At 42.3% G+C, this 20763-nt stretch overlaps 1 protein-coding gene across 5 annotated transcripts in view; it reads right to left on the reverse strand.

Moving 5' to 3' along the window:
• The window catches only part of FNIP2 (folliculin interacting protein 2), a 141641-nt gene that overhangs the window by 24786 nt on the left and 96092 nt on the right, over window positions 1-20763 (reverse strand). For 4 of the 5 annotated variants that reach the window (XM_032248554.1, XM_032248556.1, XM_032248552.1 and 1 more), the window contains 6 exons: window positions 15832-16033; window positions 15437-15525; window positions 13960-14106; window positions 13673-13842; window positions 7766-9092; window positions 6703-6859 (listed from right to left, as the gene is read on the reverse strand). In XM_032248554.1, coding sequence (XP_032104445.1) covers window positions 6703-6859; window positions 7766-9092; window positions 13673-13842; window positions 13960-14106; window positions 15437-15525; window positions 15832-16033 — 2092 coding nt within the window. The remainder of the gene's footprint in view (window positions 1-6702; window positions 6860-7765; window positions 9093-13672; window positions 13843-13959; window positions 14107-15436; window positions 15526-15831; window positions 16034-20763) is intronic. The other variant, XM_032248553.1, reaches the window with a different exon arrangement.

The following is a 20763-nucleotide window of genomic DNA, read 5'->3' on the forward strand; positions in this document are numbered from 1 at the left end:
AATGTGTTAAAGTCTCCTACTATTATTGTGTGGGAGTCTAAGTCTCTTTGTAGGTCATTAAAAACTTGCTTTATGTACCTGGGTGCTCCTGTATTGGGTGTGTGTATATTTAGGATTGTTAACTCTTCTTGATGCATTGAACCTTTTACCATTATGTAATGTCCTTTTTTGTCTCTTTTGATCTTTGTTGGTTTAAAGTCTATTGTATCAGAGACTAGGATTGCAGCTCCTTTTTTTTTTGCTCTCCATTTGCTTGGTAAATCTTCCTCCATCCCTTTATTTTGAGCCTATATGTGTCCCTGCACGTGAAATGGGTTTCCTGGATACAGCACACTGATAGGTTTTGAGTTTTTATCCAATTTGCTGGTCTGTGTTTTTTAATGGGGCATTTAGCCCATTTACACTTTAGGTTAATATTGTTATGTATGAATTTCATCCTGCCATTTTGATGCTAGCTGGTTGTTTTGCCCATTAGTTGATGCAGTTTCTTCATTGTGTCGATGATCTTTACCATTTGGTATGTTTTTGGAGTGGCTGGTACTGTTTGTTCCTTTCTATGTTTAGTGCTTCTCTCAGGAGCTCTTGTAAAGCAGGTCTGGTGATGATGAAATCTCTGAGCAATGCTTGTTTGCAAAGGATTTTATTTCTCCTTTGCTTATGACACTTAGTTTGGCTGGATATGAAATTCTAGGTTGAAAGTTCTTTTCTTTAAGGATGTTGAATTTTGGCCCCCTCTCTCTTCTGGCTTGTCGGGTTTCTGCAGAGAGATCCACTGTGAGTCTGATGGGCTTCCCTTTGTGGGTAATCTGACCTTTCCTCTGGCTGCCATTAACATTTTTTCCTTCATTTCAACCCTGTGAATCTGGATTATGTTTCTTGGGGTTGCTCTTCTTGAGAAATATCTTTGTGGTGTTCTCTGTATTTCCTGGACTTGAATATTGGCCTGCCTTGCTAGGTTGGGGAAGTTTTCCTGGATAATATCCTGAAGAGTATTTTCCAGCTTGGATTCATTCTCTCCGTCACATTCAGGTATACCTATCAAATGTAGATTAGGTCTTTTCACATAATCTCATATTTCTTGGAGGCTTTGTTCATTTCTTTTTACTCTTTTTTCTTCAATCTTGCCTTCTCGTTTTATCTCATTGAGTTGATCTTCAATCTCTGATATCCTTTCTTGTGCTTGGCTGATTCGGCTATTGAATCTCGTGTATGCTTCGCGAAGTTCTCGTGCTGTGTTTCTCAGCTGTATCAAGTCATTTATATTCTTCTCTAAGCTGTTTATTCTCATTAGCATTTTGTCAAACCTTTTTTCAACGTTCTTAGTTTCTTGGCATTGGGTTAGAACATGTTCTTTTAGCTCAGAGAAGTTTGTTATTACCCACTTTCTGAAGCCTGTTTCAGTCAATTCATCAGACTCATTCTCCATCCAGCCTTGTTCCCTTGCTAGTGAGGAGTTGTGATTCCTTGGAGGAGGAGAAGCATTCTGGGTTTGGGTGTTTTCATCCTTTTTGTGCTGGTTTCTTCCCATCTTTGTGGATTTATCTACCTGTGGTCTTTGTAGTTGGCGACTTTCGCATGGGATCTCTGAGTGGACATTCTTTTTGTTGATGATGAAGTTATTTCTTTCTGTTTCTTAGTTTTCCTTCTAACAGTCAGGACCCTCTGCTGTAGGACTGCTGGAGGTCCACTCCAGACCCTGCTTGCCTGGGGATCACCTGCAGTGCCTGCAGAACAGTAAGGGTTGCTGCCAATTTCTTTTTCTGTTATCTTTGTCCCAAAAGGATACATGACAGATGTCAGATCAGGTGTCTCTTCGGATATACGGGGTTTGGGGAGTTGCCTGAGGAGACAGTCTGTCCCTTATAGGGGCTCAAGTGCTGAGCTGTGAGCTCCATTGTTCCATTCAGAGCTGCTGGGCAGGTACATTTAAGTCTGCTGCAGCAGAACTCATAACCAACTTTTTTTCCCAGGTGCTCTGTCCTGGGAAGGTGGGGCTTTATTTATAAATTGCTGACATGCTGCTTTTATTCAGATATGCCCCCCCAGTGGGGAGGTAGCCTAGTCACAGTGCGCCAGCAGAGGCATTGCTGAGCTGCTGTGGGCTCTGCCCAGCTGCTGTGTGAACTTCCTTGCAGTTTTCTTTATAGAGGTATAGTTAGAACTGTCTCAGTAATGGTGGTCTGCCTCAATAATGCAGGCTGTCTCTGTCATGGCTAACTGCCTCAGTAGTGGCAGATTGCCTCGGTAATGGCGGACTGCCTTGGTAGTGGCGGACTTCTTGGTAGTGATGGACTGCCTCGGTAATGGCAGATACCCTCCCCCTACAGAGCTGGACCATCCCAGGTCCAGCTGTCCTTGCTGTGAAACTCTCAATCCAGAGTGTTTCAGACTGCTGGTCTTTGTTGGGGTGGGATCAGCTGAGCCAGATCACCTGGCTCCCTCTTTTAGCCCCCATTTTTTTCAGTTGAACAGGCGATTCTGTCTCCCAGGCATTCCGGGCGCCAGTTGAAATGGCCACCCTGATTTGTGTGAGTTTTTGTGTGGATACCTGTGTGCAGGCTGAAACAGCTATGCTGGAGACTTGTGGCACTTTTCCACCTGGGAATCTCCTGGTCTGTGGGCAGTAAAAACTCATTTGGAAATGCAGTTGTCACTCACTTTCTGCATTCTCGCTGGGAACCGCACGTCAAAGCTGTTCCTATTCGGCCATCTTGGATCTCAAGATAGAGTTTTGCAATACTGCCCAGGCTGATCTCAAAGGATCCTCCCACCTTGGCCTCCCAAAGCTCTGGCATTACAGGGGTGAACCACCACATCTGGCCCACATATATTAATAACTAACATTCACTAGGCATTTAGCAGTGTGTCAGGCAATGTGCTAACCACTTGATATGCATTATCTCACAGAATCTTCAAACCAAATCTATGATATAAGTACTGTTCACAGTATGGATTAGAAAATTAAAGACACTTGACCAATGCCACAGAGCCACTAAGGGGTGAACCATAATTCAAACTTAGGTTGGTCTGTCTTCAGAAGTTAATTTCCTATCCACTGAATCATATTTCATCTGTTCCTCCAAATACATTTTTCTGGGGCTTAGCAATGCCAGTTGATTCACCTGAGATTATCAGCAAAGGAGTAGCAATACAAGGACTCAAACCTAAACCATCAACACTAAGTCAGTGATCTTCCATCACCTTACGTTGCAACATAATAACCCCTACAGCACCCCTGTCAGCGGTAGTCACAGGCCAGACACAGGAGGAAAAAGGAGAGGGAAAAGGCTACTCAAGAGCCACAGGCATAGAATGCTGCTGGCGCACACCCCTGCTCTCTTTTAAAGTCAAAAGGAAAACAGAGGAAAGAATGCATAAGATGCGGCAAGAAAAAAAATGAAACCGTATTACTTTACACTAATTTAAGGCAGCTGTATAACCTATATGTTAGGAGGCAGAGAGAGTTCAAATGACAGAAAAGAGGTAGTATATGGACTAAATAAGGATACATGTTTAAATATTTAAAGAACTTCTGAATCTTGACATGTGAAAGTCAGCAATAAAAATGAAAACAGATGAAATAAAGTTACTATATCTTTCTTTCATAAGAGGCTAGGATAAGAAAAGTTCAAAAAAAATTCTTAATATTGGAAGCTCTACAAAGCAATCTCTCAATGAGAGAAAAACTCCAAACTGGTAGTTATAAAAATGTACATTTAGAGCCAGGTACAGTGGCCTGTGCCTATAATACTGGCCATTTCGGAGAATGAGGCAGGATCACTTGGGCCCAGTTCAAGTCCAGCCTGGGCAATACAGGGAGACCCCAATCTCTTAAAAAAAAAAAAAGTGCACATTTAATTTACATAACACAGCTTATAAAATCCAAATTGTGCACATGTCTAGAAAATAGATCAATAACCTGAATCAACTGCTTTTAAAGAATTAAAAATCCTTCTCTAAAAAGAATTGTAAGTCCCAAAACCTGCTGAAGTCTAGCATGAACACTGAAATTAATATTCAAAAAATAGGTTTGTTTTTTTTCTGATTTTTTAAATGCTTTTATTTTTGAGATGAAGTCTTGCTATGTTGCCCAAGCTGGTCTTGAACTCCTGAGCTCAGGCGATCTACCCAACTTGGCCTCTCAAAGTGCTGGGAATACAGGCATAAGCCACTGTGGCCAACTCAAAAAATAGGTTTTGGAAGCAAGTTATAATAAAGCAATTTATTACAATTTTCTTCAACAAGCTATTATTTCAGCTCTAGCTCTGGTCATATACTTGTTTTTGGATCTCTGCTTCTTTCTCTGGCAAAATCAAGAATTTAAATATTCACTAGGTTTTATGGAGCAGTAAAATCAGTATAGTGTTTAAAAAAAAGTTCCTAAAATATTTTTCAACAAATGTTTGTAAATGGACGTCAAAAGTAAGCCTGTTTTGTGTGTGTGTTTTAAAAAACACTGCCATAGACCAGAGTGCCTGTCTGAGAAGCAGTTTAAACAAAACACTACTTCAAGAGCAAAATTCATTATGATGAATGTGTCAAGTGAAATTAGAAATCCACTAACACTAATTGGATATATTCTGAACATATTAAACTTCTGAAGATATTTTCATGAACCCTTTGCAATTTCCTATCAACACCCATGCATGGCTGCACTTTGGATGTACCCACAATTTGACACAATATAGGTTATTATGCTTAATAACTTTCAATCGCTCAGGGTGAATCCATAGTTTAAAGAAATGAGAAAAGCTACAGTGTGAAGACACCCCTTCTAAAAGGGAAAATGTAATATTAAAAAGCTTGAAGAGTAATGACAGAGTAAACATGGTTGTGTTTTTTCAAATATAAGAATTATAGAGCCAGATGGTCACGATGAAAATCTAATACACAAAAATTAGAACTTGCCAGCCTATGGAAAACATAAAATATTTCATAAATGGTTTTACAGATAAGTTCAAGGAGGGTTATCAATCAATAGATTGCATTTCCAGAGTGGTCAGTGAGTAAATCAGGGCATATGTCATTGAGGACAATCCTGTTATTTCCCATGTAGTCTCTTGGTACCTCTGTCAGAAGCAGATCACTGGGCTTCATGGAAGAAAGGTCCAATAAGCAATACTAATGTTCTTAGGAATCAAAATGATAGCAGAGCAGGAAAAAAACACCCACGGTTTGGCATGTGTGAATATAAACATCAGGTGCAGACAGAAAAGGTGCCTTAATGTTATAGGAAGTTGCTAAACACATATAAATACAGTCTGTGAAATTGCCAAGGCATCAGACATTGTTTTGGACAACTGAGACAGCATTACACAATGAAGGCATTGTTCTTACAGGGTTCACTGACGCGTGAACCCATGAAATGATAAACGAGTATACGGTGCTTACAACTATGAAGAGAAATTATGATATTACATAATTATGATATCATAGAGACAAAAGCAATTTCATAGCTTCATTCGAGGAATATCCGGGTGACGGGTGGTGTGTGACCACAAAGCAGGGGTGGGGTTAGGAACATCTGGCCACACACGTGTACACTGGGCCGGCTTTCCCCAGCTTCGGACAGCCCTAGCCTCATTTCTTCGCCCTCCTCATTGAGGGACGTTATGAGGACATCTGCTTTACTACTGACATTTTTTCCCATTTCACATAAATATCCTTAGCCTGTATAGCCTGTGTCTGATGTTTAGTCTTCACAGAGGAGATAGATGCTCAAGGCCAAAGATAACACGCAATGCCTTCCGTTTCACCTCAGAAAAAATACTTGTTGGTCCAGAGGTTCGTAACAGCCCAAATTCCAATTTTCTTAACGTGATGAGGACTTTCCCTATAGCACAAGATACAAAATGTTTCCAATACAAAAGGTCTATTTTTGCACATCTGCCCAATAACAGCTCAATTAAAAACAGGCCTATCAGATTGACAGTTTCCTTAACTGCTTAGTTCCTGTTGCACTGCAGACAGCAGGAAAGCACTTAATGGCAGCCATAAGACAATTTTCCAGTAAGACTTGTCAATCTTTATACAGTCATCCTCATGCAGCCATCAAAGTGAACTTAATGACAAATCAGTTAAAATAAATTACTTTTAGGAACTTGTTTAAGGATTGAATAAAAACAAACCATATGTGACACCTCTTCGGTCCTCACCGTGATGGCATATAATTATCACCATCTGTGCTGTTTATTCCATTTGTCCAGCCTATCTGCTCCCCTAAACACCACCAGAGCAACTCTTTGCCCTTCTCTGTCCTGTTCTGGGCCCCAGGAGGCTGACCTCTAAGCACCACAGGGCTGTGTCTGCAACAGGGGTGCCCCTGATCTCTGGCTTTCAGCTGGGCTTAGCCAATGAGAGGCACCAGAAAGAGATCAGAGAACGGGAGAAGGGATGGCAGGAAGTCACCCCCTCCTCACTGCTCCTGCAGTCAGGCCGCCCCTCGCCCCTCATCCTCGCTCAGGCTTCAGGGCTCTGATGTCGTGCTCCCTCCCCTTACGCTCCCAGGCCCAGGTGTGCTTCTAGCTTCCAGCTGCTGCTAGGCCCCAGGTGCTTCATTAGCCCTAGTTGGTTCCCATAACCTTGCCCACATCTCCATCAACAATCCTTAACTAGTCCTTCTTCAGTCTAAACACCCGTTGTCGGCCAAGACCTTGGCTGGCAGACTGTCGGCAGCCAGATCACTTACGTGGGATCACTTACGTGGACTGTGTGGACGAGGTCGGCCACCAGGCACTGTTTCAGCTTCTCGTCACTGCTGGTCCCGTGAAGCACAAGATCGGGCATGTATGTGGGGCAGTAGCCCGCCAGAAGGGAGCGGCCAAAGTTCCTTACATTCTGAGTGCTGACGCTCTGAGACCTAAAACAACATTTGGCCCATTAAAATGCACAGCTGCAAATGTACTTTCTTCATTCATTATAATTGGTACAAGCACCCCAATGACACAGGTAAACAAAAGATTCAGGGTGGTACATGTCACCAAGCCTCAAGTTAAGTGGATCACAGGTGTGAGAAAAAGGAAGGGACTGGGGGAGAAAAGGGAGTATTTTAAAGTGGAAGGTGGGGGGGTGGCAAGGAAAGTATATCCATGGCTAGTTATGAGTTTATTTTTGTTCCTCATATTGGACATCCACCAGGCAGTCTGTGTCAAAATACTGAGGAAAGAAAAAGTCTGAGGAAGGGCTCTTGCCAAAAGCCTGGCTTGAGGAATCTGACATATCTGCACAGAGTGGTGCCAACGACAGTACCGAAGATCAGAAGAAATCTCTAATTACTGCTTTCAGTCATCACAGACCAGATAATCAACCTGACGGAGTGTTATAAGGAAGAGGTGCAGTTTCCCAACCACCTCACACTGCTCTGGTCAGCAGGAGAGAGGCCACACGGTGAGTGTAATCCACCACCTCCCAAGCAAGGCATCTGCTGCCAGCCACGGACCTTCCCTGCAGTTGACAGACAATTAAACTCCCTGTTCCCTCCCCCACCTCCACCACATCCCTTAGCTTCCCCTAGTGGGTCACAATGGCTTCGAAGACAACCACCGGCCGCCTGCCCCTGTGAACTCAGTGGTGCTAAGCCAGTGGCCATCCTTGGAAGGACTGGCGAGAAGCCATTTGTAATGGAATTGATAGTACTGCTAATGTTCTGTGGAAAAAAAAAACAGTGTGGGAAGCAGACAACAGTAGCTAACGCGATCACAGATGTCAGGTCAGGAGAGGGGAATTCGAACTCAGTGCCCTCTTCTTCCCAGCCTGCCGGAGTTACCTTGGCAGAGGCAGCTCCACTTCCGAGGACCCCCCAGTCCTGTCAGCACCGGGACCCAGGTCCAGCGTGGCGGAAGTGCAGGCTTCGTCGTCACTGTCTCCCAGGGCGCTATCCGAGCTTTCATTTCGGGGAATGTCTCCTTCAGTCCTGAAGTTGGCCTTCTTGTTGGCATCCCCACAGGGGATATTTGCAGCAGCCGCCAGGCCAGGGCCCCGCTGGACACACCTGGGGGCAACAGGCTCCAGCACAGGTCCTTCCGCAGCCTTCACATACAAACCTCTAGCTGCCTCCAGCCTCCTCCCTCCGGTTCCTGCCGCAGTGGCAGGGGCTGCGTCCGAGTTGGCAGCATGGCTGAGCTGCCCTGCAGCATGAGCCGCCGCTTCGTTTCTGCGGCCCCTGTCCTCTGCAAAACCTTTGTCAGACTCGCCTTCATCCCCCTCCAAAGGCTGATTCTGAGGGCAGCAGATGCTCTCTTGAAAGCCAGGGTTGAAAGGGCTCCCAGAAACCTGCGGGTCCTGAGCCACATCAGTGGCTGCCCTGGCCTCTAGCGAGGGGTCACAGGCCTTCATCCGTTCCTCCATTTTTTTCATGCGGCTTTCCAAGTCAGACTCTGGAGATGCGGAGCTCCCGATCTGGAAAGTGACCTTTTCTAAGGGAGGTTTCTCCCGGAGATGTCTGTCAGGGCAAGGCCAGGCCACTGACCGGTCTGGCAGTCTTGTAGGCATCTCCACTTTACATAGCTCACAGACAGCTTGCTGGTTCAGCTTCATTCCTGCCCCCAGAGCTGCACAGCTGGAAAGTCTTGAAGAGCCATCTTGTGGTGCCTCTTTATTTTTTTCATCCCCACAAAAGCCATTCTGAGGTTTCCAGGAGCCATCCAATGCTGGCTCCTGGTACCCTGTGCTACAAGCCTCAGAACCCTGCTCCGGCCTCCTGTGAGCTTCTTTGTCAGGTTTAAGACTCGGGTCTCTACTGTCAGTGCCCTCTGGGCTCTCAGGAAACTCTGCCGGCCAGGGCTTCTGTCTTTCTGCTGCTGTTGGTGGTAGGATGGGGGGTACAAGAGCAGGCTCGTTCCTCACCGTAACGACCACATACTCAGACTCCTCCACCTCTCCTTTCTCCAAGGCTGTCATGATCTTGCTCCCGTTTAAAACTTGGTCACCTTCACCGTGATTGCCACTCCAGGTCAGCTGGTTTTCTTGTAGCTCAGAGCAACGGAGAAAGTAGGTCAGGACATAAAGTATTCGTTGGACCAAGTCCTTCTGCTTCCCTACCACCACGGTGCGAGTCAGTCTCACTGGAGAGCCTATGGCTCCGTAAAGATCACCTAGACAGCAAAGGTGGACACAAAGGCAGTGGTCTCTGGGGTTAGCATGTCACAGATATATCAGCCTTTACAAGAGCAAAGCAGGTGACTTATTCCCAATCTGGAATTACTGCTTCCGACTCCTGATTTCTACTTTCTAGTAATGACGACATTTTAGTTTGGCCATTGTAAGAGTGTCAGCCTGGACACAGGCTGCGGCTGGTCACCCCTGGTGTGTGGGAGTCGTGCTGCTGTGCACACAGCCCCTCCCGGTGCCTGCTGGGTCTTCCCCGCAGCTCAACGGGTCCACCAAAGAGATGGCCCAAGGAAAGCTAAAGCCAGAGCTCTGAATATGTGACAAGATCTAATACTATGTATCTTGGAAACTAGAATAGTAAGAATTTGTTGGAAGAATTCCAGGACACTGGGCCTTGGGATAAAATCGAAATTCAGGAAATCTCTCAACAGAAGGGCAGTGAATTAATTCAAAATACTTAATGAGGTGGTCTACATAAAATTCTTTTAATATGCATACCCACACCAAGTAGAATCAATTTGATTAAGAAGAAGAAAATCACTTAGTCATGAATAATGAGTCTGAAGGTTTTATTTTACTTCACTTGAAAATTCAACTGGGCTAGGTGCCGTGGATTATACCTGTAATCCCAGCACTTTGGGAGGCTGAGGCAGGCGATCACTTGAGGTCAGGAGTTCAAGACCAGCCTGGCCAACATGGCGAAACCCTGTCTCTTCCCAAATACAAAAATTAGCCAGGCATGGTAGTGTGTACCTGTAGTCCCAGCTACTTGAGAGGCCGAGGCAGGAGAATTGCTTGAACCTGGGATCCAGAGATTGCAGTGAGCTGAGCGAGATTGTGCCACTGCACTCCAGCCCAGGTGACGGCGCAAGACTCTGTCTCAGAAAAAAAAAAGAAAAGAAAATTCGACTGGAAAAAAAATGTCCCATTAATTATATCCTGACAAGTTGATTAAAAACTGACTAATGTACCATGGGCTCTACAATCAGCTTAAGGAGGAAAGAATAAGGGAAATGAATCATCCAACTATCCAGCAATAAGCCTTTCATCAAAAGTACTTAAGTGCCTAACTATTAAAACTACTGCATTTGGTAATTTATTTATAAGTTACACATTTGATAATATGGAAAATTATAATAAAGAACCTATGTCTACTAACTGGACAGGCACTGTGTTAAGATCCTAAAGATGTATCTCGGCAGGGCGTGGTGGCTCACGCCTGTAATCCCAACACTTTGGAAGTCCGAGGTGGGTAGAACACCTGAGGTCAGCAGTTTGAGACCAGCCTGGCTAACATGGTGAAACCCCATCTCTGCCAAAAATACAAAAATTTAGCTGGGCTTGGTTGTGGACACCTGTAATCCCAGTTACTCAGGAGGCTGAGGCAGGAGAATAGCTTGAACTTGGGAGATGGAGGTTGCAGTGAGCTGAGATCACGCTACCGCACTCCAGCCTGGGCGACAGAGCAAGACTCCATCTCAAAAAAAAAGAAAAACCAGAATGTTGGAACAAATCAAAACCTAAAAAGATACTAAATAAAGGAGAAGTGATACATGATAATTGGTATAAATCAGAATTTAGGAAGTTCAAAACCCTCTGAGGAATGCATCTAGAGAGGAAGGAAAGCAGTTATATGGGCATATACTAGATAAAACTAATTAAAATAGATGACTATGGAAAAAAAAGTTATGAGAACCATCGGAAAGTACCTCCCCCTGGGACCCATTAGGAAATACCTCCTTCTGCCAGTATTCCCTTGTGTACAGCTCCTAAGAACATTCAAAGGGCAGGACAGAAATAATAAACAATCCTCTCTACAAAATGAGTAGATTATAGGCTGATAGAGCTTTAATTGAGAGGCCTTTCCAAATGACTGAGAAATCAGACTAGAGTAACTCAGAATTGTAGTCTGAAGCTAGGACTTTTGTTTGAGAAAACCTTCCTAAGAGCTCATGACTGTTACTTTGATTCCATCTGTCTGTTGCTGTAGGATATCAAGTCATTTCAGAAATTCATGAGACATTTTTTGTTAAATCAGTTGCAATATTAATAAAGAAGAAACATTACTTATCCAAAATCTGGTATAACAAACCAAAGGGGAAAGGCCACTCAGAATGATATTATTATTTTTTAGCAATGCATTTGAGTATTGTACATTTTAATAACCAAGGAATAAATGGAAATGGTAAAACAAGGAAGGTTATTAAAAATACAACTTATAATAATTTAAACTATATAAAATAATGAGAGCAATGTGTGTGGAACCAGTGCTATTACGTTATAGCCAAACTTCATAAAATAAAGCATTATTAAAACAATATACCCATAATATTAAATATTTACTGGATCTTGAAGTTGAAGGCAATTTCTTTTTGAGTCCTGGATAATTGAAGCTAATTTTTAGAGTAGATTTGTTTTCATGAGTATAATTTTTTAAAATGAAGAAATTGCACAACAATATGAATGTACTTAACCCGACTGAACTGTACACTTTGAAACGGTTAAGATAATAAACATTGTTATATGCTTTTTACCTGAATTAAAAATAAAAATTTAAAAGAGAGTCAAAAGACACAGTGGCACCTGTCCTGGAAAAGCTGTCAGAGGAGTCTTTGCAAATGATTCCAGATAGTCTTCTCTTTTACTTAGAAGCCTGGATTAAAATTATATCTGTATCATTGTGTATTCCCAGCGGTTTCAATTTTCATGTTTACTATGACTTGCTAAATACTGAATGAAAACAATAAAATGTGGAGCAACTGCTTCTGCTTGTCAAATTATTGAACCTCCCTCCCCACCAAAACTTCTTTGTAATAATGGAAACTCGGCCATCACTTATGCTTGGCTTTATAAAGCTATCACAGGCCTTTGCTGCCCAGGGCCTTGTCCCCTCCTCACACTCCTTCTGTCAATAGCCAAACCCCTGGTGGATTTATTTGGGAGAAGGGAGGACTAAAGTCTTTCAACAATACATGATCTCCTCTGAAAGATGAGGATTGTGAACCCACAGGAAAAGACCCTCCCTTGTTATGCCTAACACAGGGAATTAATGGCTCTCAATTAGTTACATTTCAAATGAGAAGCAGGCCTAATTATAAACACATTTATCTAACTAAATGCATGCTACTTAATTAGCATTGTTTTGAAATGGGTGATCCAGCAGCATGGAATACAATGTTTCCTTACTATCCAGCCCCCTTTTCTTTTCCACTTAATGAGCCTGCATTTTTTTTTTAAGATTATTATTGTTCCATAAAACAAAAACAACCGTGTTCTGTCTTTCCCAGGAAAAAATCCCTGTATGACCAAGATTGAGCCAGGCATGTTCTGAGTAACGATCAAATCAGGGTAATTAGCATATCCAGCACCCCAAACTTTTTTTTTTTGAGACAGAGTCTCGCTGTCGCCCAGGCGGGAGGGCAGTGGCGCAATCTCGGCTCACTGCAACCTCTGCCTCTGAGGCTCAAGCAATTCTCCTGCCTCAGCCTCCTGAGCATCTGGAACCACAGGTGCTCACCACCACGCCTGGCCAATTTTTTTGTATTTTTAGTAGAGACGGGGTTTTGCTGTGTTAGCCAGGATGATCTCAATCTCCTGACCTCGTGATCCACCTGCCTCGGCCTCCCAAAGTGTTGGGACCACAGGTGTGAACCACCGCGCCTGGTCCCCACCCCAAACTTTGATCATTTCTTTGTGTTGGGAACACTGGGAATCTCTCTTCTAGCTTTCTCTGAAAATAAGCTATTCTTAACCATCATAATCCTACAGTGCTAAAGAACACTAGAACTTATTCCTCCTATCCAGTTGTAATTTTGTATTTTTTAACTAGCCTCTTTCCATATCCCCTCTCCCTTAAGTCCATTTAAATATCCATAAATTTTTTAGTTAACTGAGTTAGAACACATCTTTTACCCCTAACCATGAGGGGACTTGTATTCTCTTAAGAGCACAATGACAAGACAACATCTGTATTGTTACAAAATGAGGCTGAGAGTAATAAAGGTAGGGATGAGAATCTAATGAATATGCGTAAAAACCGTGCTTGGCTCCTAGTGTCAGCTTTCATTAGTATTAAAACATGCTGCTTTCCAGGATGAGGTGCTTTTCTGTGGATATTTTTGATTGTTACAACTTCAGGTGGGAGGAAGGAGGGGCAGTTCTACTGGCACCTAGTAAATGGAGGCCAAGGATGCCATTCAACATCTGCTAATGCGCAAGACAGTTCTTCCCACGCCCCACAACAACTCAACCAACAAAGAATTATCTGGTCATCAAAGCTGAGGTTAAGAAATCCTGCTCTAGGGTAAACAGCCACTGTGGAATGGGAGAACACGGTTGGCTTACACTGCTTTAATAATGTAGCACAGAGCTGCCAGTAGGGAAAGGAGAGGAAGGGGGTGGCCCTACAGTTCAAATCCATGGACCAACTTCCTATTCCCCGTCTGCCCAATGACAACCTATGAACTACTGGGTGAGAGAGCCAGTAGAAACCACAAATACTAGCATTTTTTTGCAACTCCATCCCATATATAATATTATCTGAATAGTCGAATTAGGTACTAACCCAGCTGTGCCCAGAGAGGATTATATGGATGTGTTTTGGCCAGCATGTTCACTGACTGGGAGGTACGTTTCTCTGAGAAGGCTTTAATGGGAGGGTGATCCACAGGCATGACCGTTGGGACCCAGGCCAGGTGGTAGGTTAACACCGCAGTCAGTAAGGCAGCAAAAAACCTTGGAGAAATGGAAAAAGAAACAACCGCTTAGTCAATGCAAAAAGACGCATGTCCTATGCAGTACCTACATTGGCTATGGGAGTTGCATACAAGTCTCCAGAGAGTTGAAGCTTACTGGTTTTTATTGATCTGTTCTATCAGAAGTGTAAACTCCTTGAGGAAGCGCTGGCAGAGCTGGTTTTTTTCCAAAGTGCTGGACATCATGGTAAGCCATACCGGTTCAGCTATCCTTGGAACAGAATATAAGTTCCAGATAGTTCCTCTACAGAAGAGAAAGACAGGGAAACACAAAAGTGTCAGAAACACTATTTTGGATAATCTTGCTGTAAGAGAATAAAGGAGAAAACAACTTGAATCTATGTAGTCCATAAGGGATTCCAGCACCACACATAACAGGGGTTGGCAAACTATGGCCCACGGGCCAAATCTGACTGCCACCTTCTTTTGCAAATAAAAAGTTTGGGTCACAGCCATGTTCATTCATTTACTTATTGTCTATGGCTGCTTCTGCGGGACAATGGCTAAGCTGGGTTGCTACTATGTTCTATAGAAACAAAGTACAGAACTACAAAGCTGCACTTTCATTTTCTTGACGTTTGAAAAATGGACACTTCATTAAAGTAGGGCCCAGAGTCTGAAGCACAAACCAATGTCCAGTCTGACCACAGCAGAGCAATGGGCAAATCTCCAGTGCTTCCCCAAAAAACCATGGAAGGTTTACTAATCATCAGATTGCCATCAGAGAGCACAACTTTATGTCATTTCTCACATATATGACTTAAGTCTTAGTGATCACCAGATAACAAGTAACATGCTACTTGAGTACTTTATACATAACCCATATTTCAAAAAGGCTTGTGATTTTGCTTCAGGTAGCATTATAGATTCATTAGTATATACTTTAAGCATCATAAAAGTGTTCTAACATTCAAAGGATTATAACATTTTTTATATCCTTCACCTATGGAGTAACAGTTTGACTCATTAGCTCATGACTGCTTTGGAGTGGGATTCCATTCCCCATCAAGAAACTGGTCTATGAAATGGTGCAACAATCCCAACTCAGCATGATGAGAGAGGATCCCACCACAGTTTACCCTTCCATGCAGATACTAGGAGCGAGGTCTCTAGATACCAATTTCCAGAGGACCCTGGGTATAAACTAGGACTGACTTGGCAAACTGGAACGTATGTCTCCCTGACTTGCATAACCTCTCCATCTGTGCTTTGAATAAGCACCCCTGAACTCAAGTTTCCACATCTGTAAAATGGGGTTAGTAGTGCTTAGGCTTTTTGTGAGGCTGCCAAAGACAATGAATAGACTGGTGAGAGATACCTGAATATTAGTTTTCCCCCTTCATCCTGTTAAAAACAATCCTATCAAGGACTGTCAGTTGAGCAGTAGCGAGGATTACTCAGTGGTAAATTACTTAAATTTTTTGCTTCATTTGTTCTGTTTCCATCTTGAAGGGCGGAACCACAAAAGTGAGGAATAACTGCCAGGCCCCCAATTCTGCCAAGTCACAGTTTCTCTTTACCCATGGCTGCTCACAGATACCTCCTGCTGGATTTGCCAAACTTTGTCACTTTACCTGAATTCTCCCAGAGCTTCCATCAATCGGCTGACGTAAAACTGGACTCGGAGGCTTGATTCTGCTATTTTCCTACAGGAGATCATAGCCTTTATTGAAGAGAAAGCAAGCCAAATTACTGAGAAGAAATTTTATAACTTATCTACTGGGCTTTATTAATAAAACAATATTATGCAATCAATTAAAAACACTCAAGATAATAATGCAAAGCAGTCATTTCCTTCCCTAAGGCAACCCAGTATCTGGTAACTAGCATTAACATGCTTAAGAATTTATCACTGCTATGGGTAACTTAACTCTCTTAGGAAAGATCTGATACATAAGCAAAGAAATTCTGCCATCTTCAAAGCCCCACAATCACTTCTCTATTTGACTTTGGATTACATCCTTATTACCTTTTCAATTGCACTCTTCAGCCTGTTCATGTGAGATTCAAACAGGGGAAAATGAGAAAAAAAGAAGTCCTGGAAATTCCCTTGTGCTTCTTCTTTCTCACATAGGGAAAAGATGATACTTATAGCAATTTTCTTCCTCCTAACCATAGCTGGATTAGAACTACAGGTTTCTTCAGCCAAGCTGAATGTCTCATCAGTTGACCTGGAAGGAAAGAGAAGTTTGCAAAGTTGCCATGCATCAATGAGTCACACTGAAGATCAACTGTAATGCCTGGGATGACACCCAGAACATTCAGTTGTAACTAAGAGTATATCTGCCTTTACTTCATTCTCTTCTGTAATTCCCCAGCATGAAGATGAGAACGTCAGCTTGCTTGCCACACAGTTTTATCCTAACATGGGGAGAAACTCGAATGAAAACTACAGGTAATTTAAATTTCCCTTTGTAACTCTTGTCCTTTTCCTTTGGATAATTTTATGTCAAACTGATGGTATTTAGGAAGGAGTGTGAAGTATCTGTTTACCCAAAACATAGCCCCTCTGCTTTGGCTGATAGATACCAATGGATAAGATGACCAAAGAGGAATGATCCTTTGTGGTATTCTGCTGAACAAGAGTATCACATTTGAACATTTACTGGCACTTCCAGGATTACTTTCCCAGGGCTATTGTTTGTTTTTTTTTTTTTTTTTTTTTTCCCCCGGGGTGTTTAAAACACTAGATGGAAGTGACTCTTCTAAGTGCTCAGATTAAGCCATGTGATTAAGCTCTCTGAAAATCCTCCAAGCAGAAGACTTACCTCTCTTCTGCTACAGCAGAATTTAAAAAAAAATCTGATTCTTTTGGGAGAGTTGGCTTCTATGATGACAGACATGAAGCCCAAAACTTCTAAATATATATTTAATTTGTCTGAAGGAGTAAGCCTTACAAAAATGGCCTAACCATGTTGCTTACTTAACTATTGTGAAAAGCCAGTGTAGCTACCACATAACTACTAACAGCAAGAATACAAATAAAAAAGCTTTTTTTTCCCCTACAAAAACACCAACACAAAGGACATAACAGTGCAAATGAAAGCCCTAGATTAGCACATAGTAGGTATGCAATCCATTTTCTCTTTCTCACGAACTCCATCATCTAGTCTCCTATCTCTGCCAATACGGGAAGGTACTGCATCTCTGCCAATATGGGAAGGTACTGCTTCCTCTATTTTCTTTATTACAAATTACAACATAACAATTACTCATCCTGGGCAGAATATGAGAACTAGCCTTCTGCCCCTGGTCTTCAACTTAGTTAGGTCTTTACTCATAGTCTTTAATGCTCATGTGATTTCAAATAAATCCAGATTTTATTATTAAACAAACATACACCAAAAGTGTTATGCTCAGGAAAGCTATTTAATTAATATAATTAATTTTGGGGGGACACAGGCACACACCACCATGCCTGGTTACTTTTTTTTTTGGTAGAGATGGAGTCTCCCTGTGTTGCTCAAGCTGGCAGCAACACAGGGAGATTCTTCCGCTTCAGCGTCCCAAAGTGCTGGGATCACAGACACGAGCCACTGTGCCTGGCTGTTTTATTTTTAAAGGAAAGGAGACAGACATCTTATTCTAACCTCAGTTATATGTGACTAGTTCCCTTCACTTCAAGCGAGAGCCTGGAGATATAGGTATGGTTGGTAAATCAGTAAAAGGTTTTCACTCCAGATGTGTCGCTGAAGGCACGAGGTGCTGTTATAACTGCTACACATTATAATAAACCATCACCTGCTTTCTCTGGGAAATCCCTAGATTCTAATCATCAGAGAAGATTCCTGAGGCTTCCTAATAACTTCACACAGTTTCATATGGTCTTCTCTCTCTCTTTTTTTTTTTTTAACCAAAGTACTGATACTAAAGCCTTGTTTCCTTGCACTACAGTAATTGATTTCTGTTCTGTTTGGGAGTTCTCCTGAGTTTATATTACAGTAAGGCTTGCTTGCAAACCTTTCCTCTTTTCTGTCATCTTATATTTCCCTTCTTTTCCCAAAGGAAAATGACTCTATCAGTCCACTCATCTTTAGGCCAGCTTGATCTTTAATAATCAAATTGTAATAAACACTGAACCCGATACAGTTTCTCACAATCATCATCTCCACCCTATAAACAATAGCCAATGCTCTCGTCAGTGTTAATGTAGCAGAGAGTGCCACCTGCTGAATTTCTGAAAAACTTCCATAGCTATAATAGAGTGGATAATTTACTTGCTTCACTATAACCCTCCACTGAATTCTAAATCAACTGAGTTTCATTCTGCAGTCTTGGATCAACCATGCAACCTGGAATAAATCAGGTCATGTAATATCTTACTTATAATTTAAAAATTATTCTACAAAAAAAGGATGTTTAAGAATATTTCCAAAAATTTAAGTATGTGCCCCAGTACTTCATCATATCTTTATCTCCATGTCACCAGAGAAGGTACACAGGCTGTTCTGCAAATGTGAAAACTGAGGCAGAGTGCTGACTCAACTTTTTTCGGGAACAGAAAGGTTCTTAGTGACAATGTTGGAGTTAGAACCCAGGATTCCTATCTTCTAGTTTAGGCTCATTACTTGGATACTGGCAACGACCAAGGACTCTGACCCTATGCCTAATCTGTCTGCTGGTGCTCATGCTAGCCAATGCATCATACCGGACAGAGCACTGAGGGAAGGGGCTGGAAGCAGTCTGATCAGCTAACAGTCCTGAGAGTCAAGGAAAGGCTGCAGCTACAGACAATTTTTTTCCTTATAAAGAAATCAAATAGAAGTTTGTTAACACTTATGAATAAGCATTTATGTACCTTGTAAGTGCTTCAAGATCAGAAATAATTAAAGCACAAATGACTATTTAAGTACATCTCAATAATCTATCATTGATATCAGGATTCCTTGGTCTAATTATTATTTGTTTCAGCTTTGAACTTATGCTGAATCTATGTATTACATTGGGCCATATGAAATTGTAGGTCAAAGAACAACCCATCAGCAACTTTATAAGGTTGGTCCAGTTTAATAATTCAAATCAAAAGGCTTCCTGGGACATTATACTTTGCTCTTCAAGGTTTCAATTTCCTCAGTAAGTGATGGAATCCCTGAGGTTAGCTGTTAAATGCCTGAGCCCCATTCCCCATCTAGTAATCAAAGCTTACCACCTGGCACAGCAGGGGGCCCTGAAGTCAGTGTGAAGCCAGCTGTTAAGATTTGTGAATATTGAAAACATTCACTCTAGTTTACGGAATAAAGTGTTGCCCAATTCTAACAAAAAAAGAAAACTGTGACTATCATCCCTGCTACCTTTAACTCTCTTAGGAAGAACATTTTTAATTGCCATGAATTGTCTGCCAAAGAGAGGCAATCATAATGTTTGGTACCCCCTGTTCTCCTGCCTATAGCATAAAAAACTAATTTTCCCACCTGCATACCTGCCAAAAGGGAGAGATCAACTACAACATCCTTTAAATGAAGGGACTTCACAGGCACAGTCATCAGTTTAAAATGTCTGCTACCTGTGCGTTCTTGGTGTTCAGCAGTACTCTATTAGGGCTGGCTGCGTGGGCATGTGACCCCGCTCACACAGGGTCCTGCCCTCACTAGCGCCCCAGACTTAATTTCATGTTCTGTGATTACCATCTTGAATTTTAAATAATTTTATCTTTGAACTTTTGTGCTATAAATGAAGTCTAATGAGACAATGAAGCTCAGAAAAGTACCCCAAAGTATGGCACTTTGGTATGCTGAGTATTTTGAACTGAGGGACAGGGGCTCAGAAGCAAGACCTTGATTTTCTGACTTTCTCCTGCCCTTCCTTCTGCTCCCCTTCCTCCTCAAAGGCATAGAAACTAAGATTCCTGTTCCCCAAGGTAAGTCACAAAAACCTGAGCCTCTTTTTTCCCCAAAGCCAACTGTAAAACCTACTGTAGAAATACTATTCTAATTTCCTCCCACCTTTGTAATTGCCGGCCACAAATAATTTCTCTGAACTACCTTCTCTGAAAATAGATCATAAGACCCTCCCATTCCGGAGGGGTCTTACCCTCTACCTGGGAGGAAGGAATGCTATACAGAGAGGTCAAAAATGATTCTGTCAAGACAGGCCCCGCTGGGTTTTCCTGCTTAAGTTTATTATCATTAGATCATACTCCTTGTCCAATCACATTTCTACATGGCAATCTGTTCTTTGTTGAATGTAAGCATAAAAATATAGTTTTCTTTGGGTTCCTCAATCTTCATTTCTGAAGGCTCCATGTCATGTGAAACTTTGACTAAATAAAATTGTTATGTTTCTTGTTAACCTGTATTTGTTATAGGAGTGTCAGCCATGACCCTTATGATATGGAGGGGGCATTATCGTACCCTTTCCACCCCTATACATGCACATAAGTAGTGAAGACATTGGGCAGTAGTTTGTATATGGGTGATCTGAGAACCAAGGGCTTGCAGCCCAGACAGGGAGAAACTGGCCCAGCACTAGGCACATACCCACAAGTCTGAGGCAGGCCACGGTGTTACAAGACTCTAAAGTGGAATGGCTGGGTCTTGGACCCACACTGACGGCTGTGACTGTGGTGACAGCAGAAGCTGCAGTAGCCATAGCTGTGGGAGATGGGGGAGAGGGGAGAGGAAGGATTCTGGTAGCTCCAGGAACCACGCTGGGAGGCCAGCTTGCCCATGAGTCACTGCAGCCAGTCCCTATACAGTCTGCACAGATATTTAACTCTCTGACCTGAGCCCCGGGACAGTAAATTACCACAAAGTAAAAGCCTAAATGGGGACATTGCAATAAACAATATCAGGGAATTATTATAATTCTGTAAACAGTTTAGACTTTTTGAAAACTGCTGTAACAATGCAAAGTAAATATTCATAGGCATAGAAATAGAAATTGAATGTAAAGATTGTTATAC

This window comes from Sapajus apella, unplaced genomic scaffold (assembly GCF_009761245.1).
Source record: "Sapajus apella isolate SASKATOON/1434 unplaced genomic scaffold, GSC_monkey_1.0 scaffold67, whole genome shotgun sequence".
NCBI classification, from domain to species: Eukaryota; Metazoa; Chordata; class Mammalia; order Primates; family Cebidae; genus Sapajus; species Sapajus apella.